Source organism: Stegodyphus dumicola, chromosome 9 (genome assembly GCF_044657685.1).
Source record: "Stegodyphus dumicola isolate Sdum_Otavi_A_Nest chromosome 9, ASM4465768v1".
Classification (NCBI taxonomy): Eukaryota; Metazoa; Arthropoda; class Arachnida; order Araneae; family Eresidae; genus Stegodyphus; species Stegodyphus dumicola.
The window spans coordinates 159893747-159914559 of record NC_140776.1 but is presented as its reverse complement, the minus strand read 5'-3'; the positions used below and the strand labels follow the sequence as shown (position 1 = coordinate 159914559).

The following is a 20813-nucleotide window of genomic DNA, read 5'->3' as shown; positions in this document are numbered from 1 at the left end:
TTTTTTATTCGTGTGACTTTAAAAAGACTAAATCATGGTGAATATGTGTTAAAGGTTGAATGATGTAGTTAGGCTCTCTGACGCTACACTTCAGAGTTAGACACTTTCAGAATAGTACCTCAGTGTTTAGAGTTGAAATTAGGGTGTGTTACGAGGTCTTGTTATGTTGAATTTTAACACGTTAGTGTTTTGATTGTAGGAGGAAGTGTGGAACACGTAGACAGAAACACATTCGTGTTTGGTGTTCTTTTACAACACATGTCAGAGAGCACGGGGAGAGATAATTAAAATAGTCATGAATGAAATAAGAATGTTAAGAGAAATATAATTATACATGTTACTTGCCATTTCATGGTGTAACATTTCATTAAACTAGTTTTCCTTCCAGATCTCTGGAAGGAACCAGAATTGAATAAAAGCTCCTGTTTAGATGCAGTACAGATGAAAAAAATTGTGTATCCTGGGAGCTGCTATTGTAAAAACAAATTTCTTTCTTTTAAATTTCTAGTTTCTAGCGAAGTTATGTTTGTAAAAGATTGGCCTCGCGTTAGATTCTAGAGCTAAAATTTTCAACAAGGTCGTTTTAGACCTCAGTTTCAAACTAATTAACTCTGGCGGGAAGTATGTAAGGATCTTAAGTTTTACTAACGTTTATTTTATTTTAAATCTGTACTATCACTTCTTATTTTCTACTTCCGGTCAGAATTATAAGCGTGAAGGTATTTATGCAAAGTTTGTCTGGCGAACGCCAAGTATTTAAGTTGTGGCTTTTTGCCAAGCGAGAGAGAGGAAGCAGTGAGTCGAAGCAGGCCGCTTACCTTGGAAGTTACGCAGTTGCTGGTTGCCTTCCAGGCCAGATGTTTTAATCCTCTTGATAAATTGTAAACGTATTGTAGTGTTCACAGTTCTCTGTACTACATACGCTTCCTGTTAATATAAGGCCAATCTTCCACGTGTATTATTTTAAAGTTAATTAGAGTTTAGTTCTATTTTTATATTTTACGTTAGACCCCAAGTAGCGGGTCTGTGTATTCCGAAGTACGGAAGTTATTGTAAATAGAGAAAATAAAGGGTTTTGTATACCCTTCTTGTGTATCCTGTCTACTTCCCACAATTACTGAACATAGCTTTAATAAGCTCTCTGTTCCGAGTCAGGTCCTTGCATGTTCCCGAAGAAGGTAAGAAGGAACATAGAACCTGATAAAGTTGTTTATTTAATATATTTAATTTTTCAAAGATATCAGCTAAATAACTCACAATTGCCTTGTTATCATCCGTTAACGGATTTTTCATTTCAGGTTTGTCGCTTAAAAAATAAGAGTATCAAATAGTTCCATAAATCTTTTCAAGCAGTTCCCTTTTGACAGCCTTCTTACTTCAGTGTGAAGTACAAGTCTCATATAGTCTTCATTTTGTTCTTCATAAAATAACTTGAAAAGACGTTCACATTTGGCCCTAGCTTTAATAGCATTGATACACTTTATAACTAAATTTAGTACTTCATTTAGAACAGGCGAATTGTTTTTAGCTACCAGGTTTTTTCTACGAATAACACAATGCACAACAAGCCTTTCTGGATGCTCATCTTTTATCAATTTTAAGCAACCCTTTTCCTTATTCCGTGCTTTACTTTATTTTCCAACTATCATATTAGGAGCACCATCTGTAGTACAAGATGTATTATATTTTTTAGCTTACTATAAATATCTTTGGAGGTAGTGGTGCTTTCTAATGATTTACAGAACATTTCTTCGGCAAAATCCCCTTTATGAATATATCTTACACAATTAAGACACAATAACACGCCGAATAAATACTAATTCAGAAGTCAAACAACAAAAATCATAACGTTGATTTTTGTTGTTTGACTTCTGAATTAATATCTTACACAAGTTACAAGTACGGCTTCACTGCCTCTCAAAGTTGGTTCATCCATTTGTACCGAAACGTTTCTTGTTTTCAGCTTTTCAACAAGTTGTATTTCAATATCCTCACTCATTTAATCTTTCTTCTGCAAACAGTATTGTTATTTAGTGGCATAGCTTTAACGTCTTTGTCATCTTTTTCTAGAACAGTTTTAAATGCTGATATTGATGCCTTGATTAAATTCTCCCCTACAGTACGGCTTTTCCTAGATTAAGCGATGATTAATGAAATATCATAAATAGCCTCAAGAGCGCGATTAACAGTTGCATTATGAGCAGTAAATAGACACTTTAATATTACTCTTTTTAAAAAAATTTTCCTTAAAGTGTGAAAATAATTCAAATCTGAATTAATATCAGCATTATGTTTCGACTTCAAATGTGCCTCAAGCCACCTAGTTTCATTGATTTGCTGGTCAGGCATTATTGGCATAAAAGGACAAAAGTTGACCGTTTATGGACCGGGTATGAAACCAAATTTTAAATATGCCTCTGAATACTGACGAACGTTTTTTCTCGCTTGCACCCCTCATTTCACTAAGGGCTGAAAGAAATAAATATAAGATCAATATAAACAAAGCAGAAAGCAGCTACTGTTGCCCTTCAAGGAAGGAATAATATACCGGTTGCCATTCCCACAGTAAAAAATAAAGTAAATTTTTTGGCTAAAATGTGCGAGAAACGTCTGGAAAGCATAATGTGTCAGTTATTTAAATGTCCATGTCTACAGCGAGAATGCTTTATAAAATATTTAAAATGCACCTTATAAAAATTTAAAATTGGTATACATTTTGTCAAATTAGATAAAAAAAAAAATAAATAAAAAATAATGCCGGTATTTTCAGCAAACAATTTCCTGTTCTGCTCCGATATGTGAGTTTGTTATCGAATGTCGTACTTCCTCTATTTCTAGAGAGACAGCTGTTATGCTTTTTCCCCACTAAGGGATTTTTCTCAGTAGCGGAGCGGCAACACTCTGCGTACTAAAGTAATGTAATGGTCATTACTGTTTATTTTTATTGTGGTATAGCAAGAAAAGTGGTAATTAGTTTAGCATAATAACCCAGCAATACACGTTTAATATACAATATTGTACTTCTGTTCTAAGTTTCATATTGTTTGTATAAAGCTGGTGCTTCTCCTAACTATTTCATTTTCCATCTTCACCGTCAATCATGTAGAAAGTAGTCCATATGAAAAGAAATAATACTGAGTTTCCAAATGAACTACTGCAATTTAAAAAATTTTAAACCATTATATGAGAGTGTGGTACATGTCATTTTCCTGAAGATTTTACAGATGAATGTGAATTTTTGTTCAAATTCTTGCAAAAGTATGCCTTAGAATTGTAGGCTTTTAAATATAAAGCAGAACTTTAACATAAAATATTTGCATGCTAAATTGCTTTTTGAACACTGGAGGAATCTTATGCATGGTATGTATGTATAATTCACAAAAGGGCAGGATTTAATGGAGCAGATGTGCAATTATGCAGAACAGGAATCTTATATGTGGGATGTATGTAATGAGGTACCTCTGGAAACACCGAATTTAGTAAATCATACACATATCTATGCAGTGGAGAAACCTTATGTATGTGATGTATGTAATAAATCATTTGCTCGAAAGAAGAACTTAGTACTTCATTTACGTATCCATACAGGGGAAAAGCCTCATGTATGCAGTTTATGTCACAAGGCATTTAGACTGAAAGGTAGTTTAAGAGTACATTCAAGAATTCATGCAGGAAAAAAGCCTTATGTATGTAATATCTGTCAGAAAGCATTTAGACAGAAGAGCAACTTAACAGTGCATTTAAGAATTCACACAGGAGAGAAGCTTCACATATGTGAGATATGTAACAAATCATTTACACAAAAGAAGAATTTTGAGTCACATTTTCTCATTCACACAGGAGAAAAACCTTATGTTTGTAATATATGTCATAAGGCATTCAGATTGAAGAGCAATTTAACAAAACACTTAAGAATTCACACAGGAGAAACGCTTCACCAATGTGATATATGTAACAGATCATTTACACAAAAGAAGAGATTTGAGTCACATTTGCTCATCCACTCAGAACAAAAACCTTATGTATGTAATATATGCCATAAGGCATTCAGACTGAAACGCTATTTAATGGTACATTTAAGAGTCCACACAGGAAAAAAATCTCATGTTTGTGATGTATGCAATAAGTCGTATGCACAAAAGACATCTTTAGCGAAGCACATGCGTATTCACACAGGAGAGAAGCCTTATATATGTGAGATATGTGAGAAGTCATTCACACAGAAGGATCATTTAGACAGGCATATACATAGCCACACAGGAGAGAAGCCTTATATCTGTAATGTATGTGAAAAGTCCTTCACACGAAAGGAAGGATTATTGAGGCATATGTCTCATGTCCATACTGGAGAGAAACCTTATGTGTGTGAAATATGCAACAAATCATTTGCAGAAGTGCGGAGTTTTGGGAAGCATATGCGTAATCACACAGATTGGAAATCTTATGCATGCGATGTATGCAACAGGTCATTCGCACAAAAGGAGGACTTAGTATCACATTTACGTATCCACACGGAGGAAAAGCCTCACGTGTGTGACATATGCCAAGAAGCATTCACATTCAAATCTAATTTAATCAAACATTTACATATCCACGCGGGGAAGAAGCTTCATGCGTGTGATGTATGCAACAGATCATTCATACGAAAGAAGGATTTGATGTTCCATTTGCTCATCCACACAGGAGAAAAACCGCATGTGTGTAATATATGCCATAAAGCATTCTCACTGAAGAGCAATTTAAAAATACATTTGAGAATCCACACAGGAAAAAAATTTCATGTGTGTGATGTATGTAATAAATCGTATACTCAAAAGGGCAATTTAATGATGCATATGCGCATTCACACACAAGAGAAGCCTCATGCGTGTAAGATCTGTGACAAATCATTTACCCGAAAGGCACATTTAGAGAATCATATGTGTACCCACATGGGGGAGAAACCTTATATCTGTGATATATGCAACAAATCGTTGAAACGAAAGGAGGGATTGTTGATGCATATGCGTCTCCATACTGGAGAGAAACCTCATGTATGTGAAACATGTAATAAGTCATTCACAGAAAAACGGAGTTTAGTGAAGCATATGTATATCCACAGTCGAGAAAACTCTCATTTACATAATGTAGACAGTAATGTCCATGAAAGCATGATTTAAGAAGGTATATGAAAGCACGTAGAAGAAAATTCCACTTAAATGATACAGATCATTTCCCAGTTAAAATTATGTTGTTGTTTTTATTTGAGATATATAAAACCTTCAAATTCACTATCATCCTTACTATTATGTATGATAGCTTTTTTGACCATAAATTATGCCAAGCATTTTAAACAATATCTGCAGACATGTTTTCCTATCATCATTGCAATGCTTCACAGAGCAGATTTTGCGTTAAAAAAAATTCTTGAATGGTTATTGCACAGTTTGGAAAATTTTGCAGTTTTTAAAATGGCTTTTTTATATCTGCATTTCATTAGGAGCAGCACTGTATATTCATTGGCTAAATGATGCATGTACAGTATGGAGATGGTATCTTTTATGGAATTTTAAAGTATGAGCCAAACAGTTGTCTTTAATCAGAACAGTTTTTGCATTGTTTGGTAAACCAACCGATTTCAAACTTTATCAGACCACAGGTCAGATTTTCAGGAACAGCTTTAGTATTATTCCCTTTTGGTGAGAATTTTTTTGGCACGATTAATGAAAAATTCTGATAACCCTGTTATTAATGGTAACCCTAAATACTGAGCTGACACACATGTTGCCATTACTGTCCACATAACGAATTTGGTAGGTATCATAGCTTTGATGGCGGGAGGGATAAATTGCAAGTTTTCTTAATACTTTTGTGTTAGGAATGCTCAGCATAAAAACAAAGGAATGGTCAGCATTAAAACTTTTAAAACATTTTTTAAAATACCAAAATTTGGTAGTTAAGACTGTATGCTTTATTATTACATCACTTGATTCTTGAGATTTTTCTAAATGTCAACTCTGCATATTATAAACTCTCCTCCCCCCCCAAAAAAAAACACAGATTTTTAGTAGCATAAGGTAAACACTTGCTGTTTTTGGTACTTTTCCAATTTGCCAGTGCAGGCGATAAATTTTAGACCATTCATGGTAATTAAGTCAGTTAGGATGCAATCACATTGCTTGCTCACCCGAAGGCCAAAATATAGAAAAGGCAAAATCAAGGGCTAAATTCATCAGTTCTAATGAGAAGTAAAGCACTGCGGTTTTATATAATTTCTGAGTAAGCTATTCGTATGAATTGAAATAATTCTTGCATTTAAACTTGTATTCCATATCAAGATTTAACTTGAAATTAATGTAGATAATTATTGAGAGAATTAGATTTTTATAGCGTAGTTTATGTGAGATGAGATTACTTGGGATCAGGTGATATGGACCGGCAAATCAGGATGTTGCACGATGAAAGCATAGTAAATTCTTAAATTAATGTTTTTTTACAAATTATCATCCTTTTTACAAAATTTTAAATGATATTAAAATGTTTATGTCTTTAAAATAAAAAAAAATAGAACTAACATTTGTTAACACTTTTTATGTGTAACCGTTTGCTGTTACCAATAAAGTCTGCTTGGCAAGATTTGCGCCAGCGAAACGGAAAAGTACCGTGTTCTCTTTGCTAAGGAACCACATGCAAATTTAGACTTCTTACATGTTTATTAAAATGGACCACGATCAAAATTACCATGGTCTAAAAATACTTTTTTCCTTCATTTCTTAAATTAGAGCTATAGGGATGTATAATTATGTGAATTCATAGAGGAAGTTTCCCTTTATATGTACTATATGGTTCTTGAATACAAGCCGGTATCGGGGATTTTTCTAAATCTAAATTTGCACTAAATTGTGGAGACACACTATTGCTCTTCTGTACATTCAACTAAGCAATACAGAATGTCCATAATTTATTTTTCTTTCATATAATTCTAATTCTCATTTTAGACAACCACACTATTTGGCTTTAGCATCATAAATAGTTCTGAGATTTCTTTTAATTTTCTTGTTTACAATTGATACAACAAGATTCCACAGTTGGACAGTGTACTTCACTGTGTCTGGTGTCTCCACATCTAGAGCATTTTTACTACAACATTTTTATAATTTGTGCAACTAGAAAATATAATATTGTCCAGATTTTAAAATATATTGCACATAATTTACAATTCTCAAATCTTGTAGATCTCACATTCTAATAGCTTTATATGAATAACCTTCATTGAGTATCTATCATTACTTTTATTAATAGTATGTTGATATAAATGCTGAAATTTATTTAAAATTTTACGTAAATTTTCTACATTACTTGGATATTTTATCTAACAGAAATCTGAATTTGTTGTAATAAAAGTAAAAGTACAATTTATATATAAGAATTTGACTACTTAAATACTAATTTCAACATCTTTAAATGTAATTATTATATAGTTTCGATATAATGTTTGGTATCATACAGTGTAATTAAAACTTTAGGTACACATTAAGTGAATTATCACTACATCTAAAGTAACAACTGAATCATAAGAAGGGTGTAAAAGATCCTTTTTTAAAACTAAATAAGAATAGAAGGCATACTTTGTGCTTACAAATCAGCCAACCACTTGTGGCAAAATAATTTACGATAACAATTAAGTTCAAATGTAAAATTTATATTCAAATTAAGTAGTATCCAAAGGCTACAGAAATCAATCAAAAGCGAAGTTCGCTCAAAACTTAACCGGCATGGAATTCAGCTTTTGGCAATTACAGTCAAAAGTCTTTAATCCGGACTTCGGCGATTCCGGATTATCGGTTTTTCTGGATTATAGATCATCAGTTTAAATCTGGTAAGATGGCATGCAGAAATTATAAAATTAAAAATATGAAACCGTAATTTATGAAATAAAGAATAATTATGATCTAAAGGGTATCAAAATTTACAAAAAAAAAAAGCTTAATATTTATTTGTTTACTTTATTAAACATTTCTTTCAACGCACGCATGCGCAAAGCATTACATATCAAAGAGTCGCAAATCATATCAAAGAGTACATCGAGATGAAATACTACATTTGGTAATGAACTATAAACCAAATAAAATAAAAACATCAGCCCTGAAGATAAGGATAGTGCTGACAGATCAACTTCCAGTTCATTGCGCGCCGCAATGTTCCCCTTCCTTGCACAGCAGCATGAAATTGATAAACAGATTTAGGAATTGTTAGAGAAACAAAAAGATATGTCTTTATCCATTTTTTGCAGCAATTCCACTTTTTGTTTGATGGACATCGAAACGTACTTTCGCTTTGTAGATTCTTTGGCAGTATCCAGCATCGGAAATTCTATTTGACATAATCGAAAGTTCAAGCTTACTTTTATAAAATTGCTTTAACATTCTGCAAAAACTAATAAGCTGGATCCAATTCGAAGATTAAAGAACAACGCAATCTGCAACATTAACTGAAATAGATAATTTTAGCTTAGCTTATACCGTCCGTTATACATTAAACGCACATGCGTAAACATATTATGCGCATGCGTAAAGCAAACATTACGTATAGTCGAAATTAGAAAATTGCAACCAGAAAACTATTTATGTGTATTCATAATATTTCTAATGAATTTGATTTAAATCATATCAAAGATGGAGTACATCAAGATGAAATACTACATTTAGTAAGGAATTATAAGCCAAATAAAATAAGAACATCTGCTCTGAAGATAAGGATAGTGCTGACAGATCAACTTCCAGTTCATAGCATGGCGCATCCCCCCCTCGCCGCAGAGCAGTGCGAAATTGATAAACATATTTCGGAATGGTTAGAGAATCAAAGGATATGCCTTTGTCCATTTTTTGCAGCAATTCCACTTTTTGTTTGATGGACATCGAAATATGCTTTCGCTTTGTAGATCCTTTGGTAGCTCCAGAATCGGAAACTCTTTTTGACATAATCGAAAGTTCAAGCTTACTTTTTGTAAAATTGCTTTAACAGTCTGCAAAAAATAATAAGCCGAATCCAATTAGAAGATTAAGGAACAACGCAATCTGCAACATTAACTGAAATAGATAATTAGATAATTTTAGCCTAGCTTATACCATCCGTTATACATTAAATGTGCATGCTTAAACGTATTATGCCCATACATGAACACATTATGCATTGCTGCATGCGCAGAAAGTTGTAGTGGATTATAGATCATTCCGGATTATGGGCATCCAGATTAACAACTTTTGACTGTATATGCAAGACTGAAGACCACAAATCTTATCTTATCTAGCATGGCCACGAGAGGCAAAACATGCTTTGTTTTACAAACTAAAAACCTCATTTGTGTTCTGGTGGGAAAATGGACAGGGAAAGTGGGAGTAAAGATCCGAAACATAAAATAACTCTGGTTTCAAAATAAAGGAACCTTACATTATACTTTGTACCCTGATTAATATTTTCACTACATGAAATAGTGTAATACATTTTTTGTTTGCATCATATATTATTTATTTTACTTAAATGCTGTCCAAAACTGAACAGGATTTTGCAAACATATTGACCATATTTTTCAACATATACATCACCACTTCACTTCAGAAATAAGATTTTTTAAGAAATCAATTAATTTCATGTATGTTTCCATGTGTTCATTAATTTCATGTATCAATCAATTGCTGTTGGAAAAACTGTTTCAAAATGAAAAAAATGAGGTAACTACAAATATTATTATCACAACTTTAACTCATTAACCGCCAAAACAACAAGGAATGTTTCTTTTCTCATGAAAATAATAACAAATATTAAATTAAGCATTTATAACATAAATTTACATTGAAAATAAAAAAAATGCTCTTACCTGTGTGTGTTACACGCGAATGTTGCGTTCGCGCAACGTCAGCAGAATAAGACTATGGATGTTTAGTGAGTAGGATTGTACTCGTGTGATATTTCTTTTGAGTGGAGCGCAGGATTACTTTTTAGCTGTATAACGTTTTATAAATCTACAAATCACTTTACTTGTAATTAATTTAATATTAAAATATACATTGTATTTCTTTTACAAATGCAGATTATTTCATTTGAAAGATTCAAGCATGAAAAGCTTGATTACAATCATGATGTAAAGCTACATTACATACTTTGCATCTATAAACAGTCTGGCTATGGTACTCTTTACAACAAAGTCTTTTGTTATCAACAGACTTTATGATAAAATGCCTACCAACTCCATGCAATGGTTTTTAAATGCTGAATTTACTAGGTCTTCCTGTTGCTGATCCATTTCTGGCTAATTCTACACTCTCAATAGGAGTTTCCAAAAGGAATAATGCATTCTTGCGTCTGAAATCTAAGAGACTTTATATTTCCAGTAGTAAAAAGTAGTGATATTTAGTAAGTTTAGATACGGTTTCACCTCATATAATTTATCAGTATTGTCAATTTGACTATTGTCAAATGCAAATTCTTTTTCGTAGTCCTGTACTGCAAACGTGATATCGATTCTCGTACAACAGGAACATAAATGTCCTTATCAAAAGACCAATACATTTTTTCTTGAGGTAAAGAATAATATCCTGTAAGCAATAATATTCCAATAAATTTTCTTATATAGGCTTCAGATGTAATAAATTCTGGGCCTTTTTTTTTTTTTTTTTTTTCTCCTGAGCATATATATTTGTCTGTTCAACGAGAAGAGAGTAAATGTCTAAACCAAAACGAAAATCGAAAATCTGTGCACTAGTTTTACCTTGTATTTTGTCTTTTATAATTTCTCTTCTATCTCTTTCTTCATGTTCTTCCTGAAACATAACTAACAGTTCCTTTTTTATCCACATCAAGATTTCAATCTTCTACTTTTTAAACTTTTTAGTACGACTATAACTGCTTTTAGAAGGCTGAAACTTACTTCTTACGTGAATTTCAACTTCCCCACCAGTATCATTTGGTAAAATATCATTATCATTATCTAAAACATTGCCATTCCTTTCTTTTTCATCACTAGTTTCTGCAATTTCTGGGGGAACAACAACACTATCAGTTTCATTCTGGTCATTATTAACATTATCAACATCTGTTTCTTCATCAAAAAATCTTTGAAGGGCTTCATCTAATGTAAGATACCTCATTCTAGGCATTTTTAAACAACCAAAACATCGAAAGGAATGAGTGAAAAAGGAGATTGACTACCCGTTTCCTGCTGACGTTGCCTCAGCGCAACACCTGTTTTCACTTGCTTCCCAACATAAATATAAACATCTGACTGATGTAATGTTCTGATAAACGGTAACCTTGACTAAAAATAGATCACTCATAAAGAGGGCGATTCTTTCGTTAAATATTTTCAGCAAAAATACCCGGTCAAAAATTTTGCTTAAAGTATGAGATTAATTATTATAAACAAAATGATTGCTGAAGGCAAATATTTTTTTACAGAAATAATCTTCATAATATACCCTACACAAAATCATCTTCTGGTATAAAATATCTTAGGTAGTTATATTTATATACGCATTTATTTTGACCGTTGCGTCAACACAACACCAGCGGCTAATGGGTTAAACCATTGCTATGTAAAGCTTTCCTATAAAAATGATGTGGATAGCTACAGCAGTGTAAAGTATAGAAAAATAAAAAGTAACGTTACTTTTCAAAGTAGAGTTCATTTAAATCATAATTAAAAACATTCTTTTTTCTTTATTAAAACAAGCCAATTTTTGCTGTCCAATAGTTATTGTAAAAGGGCAAACAAAATATAGAGATCTGTAATGAAGAAGAGAGAACAGTATTTATTTAGTGAACAGTAAGTTTAGGCTGACCATATTTCCATAGAACAAAAAAAGGGACATTAGGAGAGCACAAACAGAAGGAGGGTTAATTATGACAAATAAAGATAAATATTACTGGTATTCATCAGCTACAGAGTATAAAAATACTCTTTAAGCTGGATTTTTCACAGATTTTACACATTAATTACACAGATTGCACAGAATACACTACATTTAACACAGATTGTTTTCTGTTTTGGTAGCTGCTGTAATGAATTCCTGCATTAACTTGCTTTGTACTTTTTTCTGTTCAGGTAACTTCTTTAGAATGCATTTGAACTTCCCAGTATGTGCCAAACAGTACTTTCACATATTGATACATTCTAAAGGAGGCTTATTGAAATTTTTAACTACCTTAAAAAAATATGGCTTACTAATTTCTCTCGATTTTTCTTAACACTTTTAATTATTTCTGGCATTAGTATAATAAGCTTATCAGTTTTTTTTTTTTTTCCTTTTTTATCTAGACTTTAATTTTGTTTAGAAGATTTATATTTGTAGCTGATGTCTTTTCCAATTAAGGAAAGGTACGTTTGGAAACATAAATACTTAATCTCTTGCAAATTTAAAAAAAGAAAAAAAATAAAATAAAATAAACTGAAGTCTTCAAGCATGTCTCACGACATATTTTATAATATATTTCTTGAGGAAAACAATAAGAATGAAGTTTCTCAAACAAGTTTAAACTTCTAAAATATGATTATGGCTTACAAATAACAATTTATGAATAGCTCATAATCAAGCATATTTTTAACTTTTACTAAAAATGGAAAAAATTTGATATTTGTATCAAAATGACGAGATGGTGAAAACAGGGCTTACTTTCTAAAATTGAAGTGCCAGAGCCCTATGGAAGGCCGTCAGCAAGAATAAAAGTAAGTAAATATAGAAAATGGTTATTAAAATCATTAATAATTAAAAATTCAATAATTATTACCAAATTAATTAAGAATTATTTAATCAATATTAATAATATTTATCCATTTTATTTAATTAAATAAAATTAATTATTTATTTAAATAATTAAAGTAATTAAATAAAATGTAAAGGGATAAACTAAAATTTAATAAGCGATTTTTAATATACTATAAATATAATTTATTTTATTGCAAAAAAATAAAATTTTCGAGATCAAATTTCTTCAGATATTGTTGTTCAGTAACATAAAAGACTTCTTATTTAGGGCTTCGGTGTGCTCTGCCTAGAATTATAATTTATCCCCAAAACTAAGAAGTTTAAGCTCTGGTTAAATCTCTCTCTCTCTGGTTTAAGCAAAAACTGGAATTTAAGCTCTGTGTGAAAAATGTCAAAAACCCAATATTATCTCATTCAAAATGGTACGTAGTAGGGTCACTTTAGTAAAATTAGTGTAAATAAGATATTTTAAGTATCATGATTAATAATACATTTAATTTTCCTTACCAGTGTGTTTACATGGCAATAAACAAAAATAGATTATTGCATGTAAGATAAGCATACTATCTTTTCATATATAAGATTCAACCTTTTGTTGATTTTACTTATTATTTTTGTGTATCTCTTCTCTGCACAAAAGTACAGAAGAAAATTACTATATCTTGTATTTAAACAGGTTCAACCAACATTAAAGACAAAATTTTTAATAAAATAAGGTTTTTTTCTATATTCATTTAACAGATATTTTTTTTTTCATGCTTAATTTTGCAATTTTCCCTTCTGTACTTCTTTTCCAATTTAATGAGAACCGATTCATAATTATTTAATACTAGTAAAACTAAAAAGAAATAACAATATAAATTCAAATTTTACATAAAATCTTAAAAATATTATTTTGTTTCTTTTTTAAATTATGTTACTATTAATTTATAATTCGATGTCAAGGTGGAATCTGAAAACTATCTCCCTGAAGTAAGGTTAAATACAGTCAAAAGTTGTTAATTCGGACACCCATAATCCGGACCTCAAAGCTACAAACTTTCTGCACATGTGTCGTGTTGACGCACGCGCGTAAGACCTTTACGGCTGTGAATGTGCGTATGCGCATAAAACGTTTATGCATGCGCGCTTAATGTATAACGGACGGTATAAGCTAAGCTAAAATTATCTAATTCAGTTAATGTTGCAGATTGCGTTGTTCCTTAATCTTTGAATTGGATCCAGCTTATTATTTTTTGCAGACTGTTAGAGCAATTTTATAAAAGTAAGCTTGAACTTTCGATTATATCAAATAGAATTTCCGATATATATTTGCAAATATATAAAGGATCTAAAGCGAAAGTATGTTTGGAAATCCGAAATCTGTTTATCAATTTCACGCTGCTCGGCGGGGGGAATGCCGCGGCGCGCAATAAATTGGAAGTTGATCTGTCAGCACTATCCTTATCTTCAGGGCAGATGTTTTTATTTTATTTGGCTTATAATTCCTTACTAAATGTAGCATTTCATCTCGATGTACTCTGTCTTTGATATGATTTAAATCTAATTCCTCGTCATTATAATTCGCTTCCGATAGCGAAGAAAGTAAAGAAATAAATATTAAGCTTTTTTTTTTTTTGTAAATTTTGACACCTTTTAGATAATAATTGTTCTTTATTTCATAAATTACGGTTTCATATTTTTTATTTTATAATTTCTGCATACCATCTTACCAGATTTAAACTGATGATCTATAATCCGGAATCGCCAAAGTCCCAACGAGTCCGGATTAACGACTCTTGACTGTATAAAAAGAGGTTTCCTAGAAATATTCCTATTTAAATGTATTGTGTATTGATGTTTGTGAATTATTAAATTTGAACAGACAGCTTTTTGAACTTATAATTTTGATCTGGATCATCTTCAACTTAATTTTTAACAGTTACATGAAACTATTTTTTTTTTAACTGCCACATAAAATTATGTTATTCATATTGTAGACAATCAACCACTTTATTTAGATTAGTTATTCTATAGATAACAATACTAAACCTTATTTTTAATTATGGAAATAAATATGAATACATAAATGAAAATGATTCCATAAATAGATTTAACAATGCATTAAATTTTTTATTCCACTAAAGACATCAGAAAATTGCATAAACTTGGCATAGTACACAGGCTTGGTATTCCAAGCATTAAATATTTTATATGTTACTGTTGTTCTGATACACCACAGTCCCATTAATTCTGCTTACAAAAACCAAAATCTTTATGAAGCAATAAAAACGTAATGATACTAATATAAAATCAACCTAACATGGAAACTGACAAATTTGGTATGCTTCTTATTCTTCACTTTAGACAGTTAAAATTTCAATAGCTTTATAATTCAATTACAATACCTTTTTTAAAATAAAAAAGATTAATGGACTTCATATTCAAACATTCAAATGAAGGTAAGAAGAAATGATAAATAAATACAAGTGATACTACTAAGTTTACCAATGATTACCGATTATATTATATGCAGAAAAACTGCCAGAAATTTATTGCCTGGCAAATTTTCTTTTTATTATCTGGAAAATGATTTACAAAAAGGAAACTTTTGGTACTATTCGGTTTCGAGGGCCATAAAAAATCCCCAAACTATTGTTGATGCCAATGCTGCCAAAAATAATTGCGGCAAGAAAGGAAGTACTATAATAGTAAATAACTATCTAAGATTGATGTTTTAATTTAGATGAAAGGTTAATTTCATATAATACATTTTTATTATTATATATTATATGAAAAAGGCTAAACATGACTGAATGAAAGAATAAGAGTAAATAACTATTTCAGATCATTATTATAATTTATATAAAAATTGCTAAACATAACTGAACGGATCGCTGTTTCGCTACCGACTTATCGCTAAAGCATAATTTCATCTCGTTGGTTGTTCAAACGTAATTTTCTATAATGAATGACACCTTTTCTTTGAAAATATTTAGAATCGGGATTCAGAAGTGCAAAATCGCTCACTTATTTGTTTGCCGCTTTTTACAAGGGTAAAAACAATTGGATTTTTGTCAATTTTATTTTACTTTTTAAATGAAAATAGGTTGACGTGTACATAGATAAAGTCAAGGGGGGCACAGTACCATTTTTGTGCAATTCTAGGATTTTTTTTTAAGTGAAAATTGGTCGATGTGCACATAGATACCAAGTATGTGCAATTCTTAAAAAACGCGTCAAGTAGTGAGTAATTCTGCACTTTACCCAAAATTCTATTGCCGATTTTTCATCATGGCCAATTCCCAAATTGTTAAATCCATAGGATATCAAAAAAGGATTTAAAAATTAAACTAGTATTTCAATGGCATCTTAAGAAATATAGAACTATATAAACTTACGCAATCTGAAACCAGCGCGTATGCTAGATTTGGCGCGCTGTTAAATGGGCGCGTTTGCTAGATTTGGCACTTTTGCACATACATTTTTGCTGCAATTTTTGTACGGCCCTCAAAACAGAAGAGTACCCTTTTCTTTTTTTAATAGGAAAGCTCGCTTAAAAATCAGGATTCTTAAGAATAAGCTAAATATCTTGTCATTTTTGAAAGATTCAGTTCATTAACCAGATACAAAAAAAAATCTAGTTGTAGAAATATACATTCAATAAACGTTTATAAGTAGCTTAAATAGTAATGAATGATTATTAATCATGGGGAAACAATGCATTATATACAATGGGATATTATGTATAAAATAGTAATCACAAAATTTCTTTGATCTTAAGTAAAATTTCTAGAATAAATTAAAAATTTATAGCTCAATGCATTTAATTTCACAAGCCAAAGAATTAATTTTCTACATCATTAAACTTCGTATTGATTAATTTGTTGAGATATAACAACTTATTTAAAACTTTTCATTTTTTATTTAAAAAGTATATAGAACATTATAATATATTCAAAATTCAGGATAATTTTTTGATAAATTAGATACACAAATCTGAAATTTTAGAGTGCATTAGAATTTTAATCTGAAATATTGTTTTCATATATATACATAAAATGATTCATGTTTACGTTTGCACAGTAAAAACTGTTGTAAAATGCTACACATTTATAAATAAATTTCAAGAGTAACTTGTTTAACACATGTATAAATCGTAACTGTAAGTTTTAATGTATTCACAAATTTTTTGAGCGAAATATTAATGTGATTGATTAATACATTTATGAAATCAGATTCAAAATTCAATTAATTACCCTACTTTTTTATGATAAAGTTACATTAGTTGCCTTTTAATTTAGCTAGACGAGGTCAGTTACACGAGTTGCATGATAAGGAAGAAAAAAAATACCTTTAAACCTTTTCCCCTACAAATTTTTCCCCTTCTATTCATGATATTTACTTCCGCTGGCGCGATGAAGGCTGCTTTCCGAACATGACCTCAATTTTTTAACCTTACCTAGCTTGCTGAAATATTTTATATCCTTTCTGCAAATGTGATATCTATGCATTGAAAACCTGGATATAATATTGACAGCAGTGTCTTTCAGAGACTTGTCCTACAAAATGAAAATCTTTATTGTTCAGCTACGGAAGGCGCAGATACTAGAAATAGTATTTTTGCGCAGCTGTCGAAGTTTGCTTGTCATTCAGTGCCGGACGCCTACACACAGCTAATATGTTTACATTTAAGTTTTCTTGCTGTCTATCAATGCGTCTGCTGTCAATTTGTAACTGTAATATGTTACGGATAGATTAATAGGTAGCAAAATGGTTTAGGTAAAAAAAAAAAAAAAAAAAAGGTATTTATTTTTCATTCAAGTTCAAAATTTCCTGATGTAATCTTTGTATTATTTTCTAGAAATCCCTAATTTATGTGCAGATTTTTATATGCTTTTATATGCTTTCGTTATTTCATTTTGATCTAATTTTAATAGGGCTTTTATTATTAATCGATACCAATAAAATATCTTATTGTTTTAGGAATATTTCATAGCAGATAATCCATTCAATTTCCCTGTTTTTTGCAATTTGCTCATGGATTAGGAAAAAATTTTGCATTTCAGTTTAATAATTAAAAATTAATTTTTAATATTTTATAAATTTTGTAAGCCTTCATTGCTTGTGTCATTGAGTTTCTCATTTACAAAAAAAAAAAAAAAAAAAAAAAAAAAAACCTGGATAAGAAATTTAATTCTTATGTCTGCTTTGAAATTAATGCTTTTCAAAATGTGTATCAGACATAATGCATTTCAGAAATTTGCATGAAATTAGCTTTCTTGATGATGCTCTTTTCTTTCCTGTAATGTTATTGCTATTTCAGGCATTGTAAGAATTCCACAGGTAAAATGATTATAAATTTAATATTTCCATTGTTATATTTTTTAATTTTAATAAGCCTCTTAAGCTAACAGAAATGCCTATCTTAAGAATTTTCCCAATTTTTTTGTAAGTAGTAATAAAGTTGAGAAAACATTTCATAAGTATTGAATTATATTTTATAATATTGATTATTTTGTATTCATCAGTTATATATTAATTCAACCATAAAGAATGAATTATTTTTAAAGTTGAGACTGATTCTTGGAATTTTGACTAAAGACTATGTGGGAGACCAAGTGAGGGATATGTGTACTGAAATAATTAAACTAAAGAATAATGTTAACGATACAGTTAATTAATGAACAAATTTCTTAGTATTTCTTTTTATTCATTTATTGTCAGAAAAATGATTATTTGTTTTTTCTCATTTGAAATAATACAAATCTGCAGTTATTTCAAAATACGTTAAGTTTTTTAATGTTTTAGAAAATTAATATAGAAAAGAAATAATCTATATATTTTTTGTTCGTATTTAATTAGAATTAAAATTTAATCAATTCAGTTTATCAGTCATTCAATTTATCCTCCTTGAAACTATTATGCTATTTTATATTGTAAAGCTATACTGATAATCTATTAGTAGATGATGATAATCTATTAGTTCATATGTTTAATACATTGTGACTGATTTGAAATTGCTTAGGGATTTCCTGTTTATTGCCTGTAAATTTTATAAAATTTAGATGCATAGGAACATCATAGTGTAGAGTTATTATTAAGCTGTAAATAGAATTTCCATTTGCATTTCAAAGGCAAGAAAGAAGTTTTAATCAACAGTAGAGAGATGAACTTTTTATTTAAGAATTCATATGTGGTTAACTTAGCTTTCAAAACGGGGTATTGCGTATGATATGTAATGCCCCCTGGTACATTCGGAATAGCCAAATTCGTAAAGAGTTAAGAATAGAGGATCTTTGTGATTTTTATTGCCGCCTATCTAGGGCATTTTATGATAAACAGAAACTTCTGGACAATCCTGTGGTTGTTAACTATTGTTATGATACTAGGGACCCCAATTTCAGGAAACGCCCAAGGGCGATCCTAAATGTTAGTAATGTGTAATTTTGTATATGTGTTATGCAAATTGTTGCTCAGATTCTGGTTGATCTTTACAATATGGTAACTGGTAGTTTGGCGAAATTTTGGAGGCGATAAAGGTTACTACCTGGCACTTTGGTAATAATGTGAGCAGTACTCAGTTCCGATTACGCATTATTTTGTGTGAGGGAAATGAGAGATCATGGGATATGTCATGTGATATTAATGGACGAATTACGGTTCTTTAATCGGAAAAGGGGGGAAATCGGGAAAAAATCTGGAAATTTTGTATTTGGCTTTATTCTGTGTTGTGTGAAACAGTGTTCATGAATTTTTGGATCCCATGGCCGTAACTAAAGTGAATTCGAAATGGGTATTTATGTATGTATTAATTTAATGTATGTGCTCATTTATATTTTAAGTAGTGTTTTTGAATTTAATTATATTTTAATTAAATTATAGTTATTTTGTGAATTTTATGTTTGTAGGAATTTGGTATACGTTTTAATTGAAGTAAACGTGCATGGAAATAATTTAAATATCTGACAATAAGTATTTGTAATGGTTGCGGTATGAATTCGTTGGTGACGTGTATAATGTAATAGATGATTTAGAGGTAAAAGTTTTTGGATATTTTATTTATTTTATATGTGGAAATGTTCATATTTGGAAAGGGTAAATACTTTTTCGCGATCAGGTAATTTCATATATGTTCTTTTTACCGGGTTTAAAGATTGAGAAAATTGTCATGTATTTTCGTCAAATTTTTCTAATTTATGAGAAAAAAGCAGTGTACATGGATATAGTGAAGAGTGTGCGCAATGCCATTTTTGTGCAATTCTGGGATGTTTTTTTAAGTAAAAATAAGTCGACGTGTACATGGTTTAGTGATATTTTAATTAAATGATAGTTATTTTGTGAATTTTATGTTTGTAGGAATTTGGTACACGTTTAAGTTGAAGTAAACGTGCATGGAAATAATTTAAATATTTGATACTAAGTATTTGTAATGCTTGCGGTATGAATTCGTTGATGACGTGTATAATGTAATAGATGATTTAGAGGTAAAAGTTTTTGGATATTTTATTTATTTTATATGTGGAAATGTTCATATTTGGAAAGGGTAAATACTTTTTCGCGATCAGGTAATTTCATATATGTTCTTTTTACCGGGTTTAAAGATTGAGAAAATTGTCATGTATTTTCGTGAAATTTTTCTAATTTATGAGAAAAAAGGAGTGTACATGGATATAGTGAAGAGTGTGCGCATTGCCATTTTTGTGCAATTCTGGGATGTTTTTTTAAGTAAAAATAAGTCGGCGTGTACATGGTTTATGTGTATGTGTTATTTTGAAAAACGCGTAAGGAGTATGGTATTGTGCACTTTTTCCCAATTTTGCAGTGAATATTTGTCATGATTAAGCAGTTTTGTTAGATAAAATTTCTAGCATAAGTGTAATTCGGCTAGTAGATTGTTGGAAGAAGTGTTCAGTAGATAAAAAGAAAAGAAACTTGTCTTTACTTCGTGAAGACAAAATGGCGGCGGGAAAAAAAAATAGAGGGTTGCTGTAGGAGAGTTGGTCGCCAAATTTTCACCAAAAAACGCCAAGTTACCATAATGTAAAGATCAACCCAGATTCTTTATTGTATATTGTTCTTTTTTCCTCCTGA

The 20813-nt window shown here is 30.6% G+C and overlaps 2 protein-coding genes and 1 long non-coding RNA gene across 6 annotated transcripts in view; 2 read left to right on the top strand and 1 right to left on the bottom strand.

Annotated features, from left to right (window-relative positions):
* The first annotated feature begins 2741 nt into the window (after positions 1-2741).
* On the top strand, positions 2742-6637 carry LOC118205737 (uncharacterized). Its single transcript, XM_035378026.2, has one exon. The coding sequence runs from the start codon at positions 3396-3398 to the stop codon at positions 5157-5159; it is 1764 nt and encodes a 587-aa protein (XP_035233917.2). The 5' UTR covers positions 2742-3395; the 3' UTR covers positions 5160-6637.
* A 3333-nt stretch (positions 6638-9970) lies between these two features.
* LOC146995524 (uncharacterized) lies at positions 9971-17049 on the bottom strand. Its single transcript, XR_015043127.1, has 2 exons — positions 16984-17049; positions 9971-11760 (listed from the first exon to the last, which is right to left on the bottom strand). It is a non-coding gene; the product is annotated as an uncharacterized LOC146995524 (long non-coding RNA).
* Positions 17050-17157: 108 nt separating this feature from the next.
* The window catches only part of LOC118205739 (uncharacterized), a 101124-nt gene continuing 97468 nt past the window's right edge, over positions 17158-20813 (top strand). Inside the window, exon 1 of one of the 4 annotated variants that reach the window (XR_015043126.1) lies at positions 17158-17524. The gene's annotated coding sequence lies outside the window, so the exon portion shown is untranslated. Of the gene's footprint in view, positions 17525-17880; positions 18066-20813 lie in introns of those variants that run through there. The other 3 variants (XM_085824276.1, XR_004761038.2, XM_085824277.1) reach the window with 3 other exon arrangements.

What these genes read in the sequence shown, in the direction of transcription:
- LOC118205737 (XM_035378026.2), top strand. Translation starts at nt 3,396, where the DNA reads ATGGAGCAGATGTGCAATTATGCAGAACAGGAATCTTATATGTGGGAT.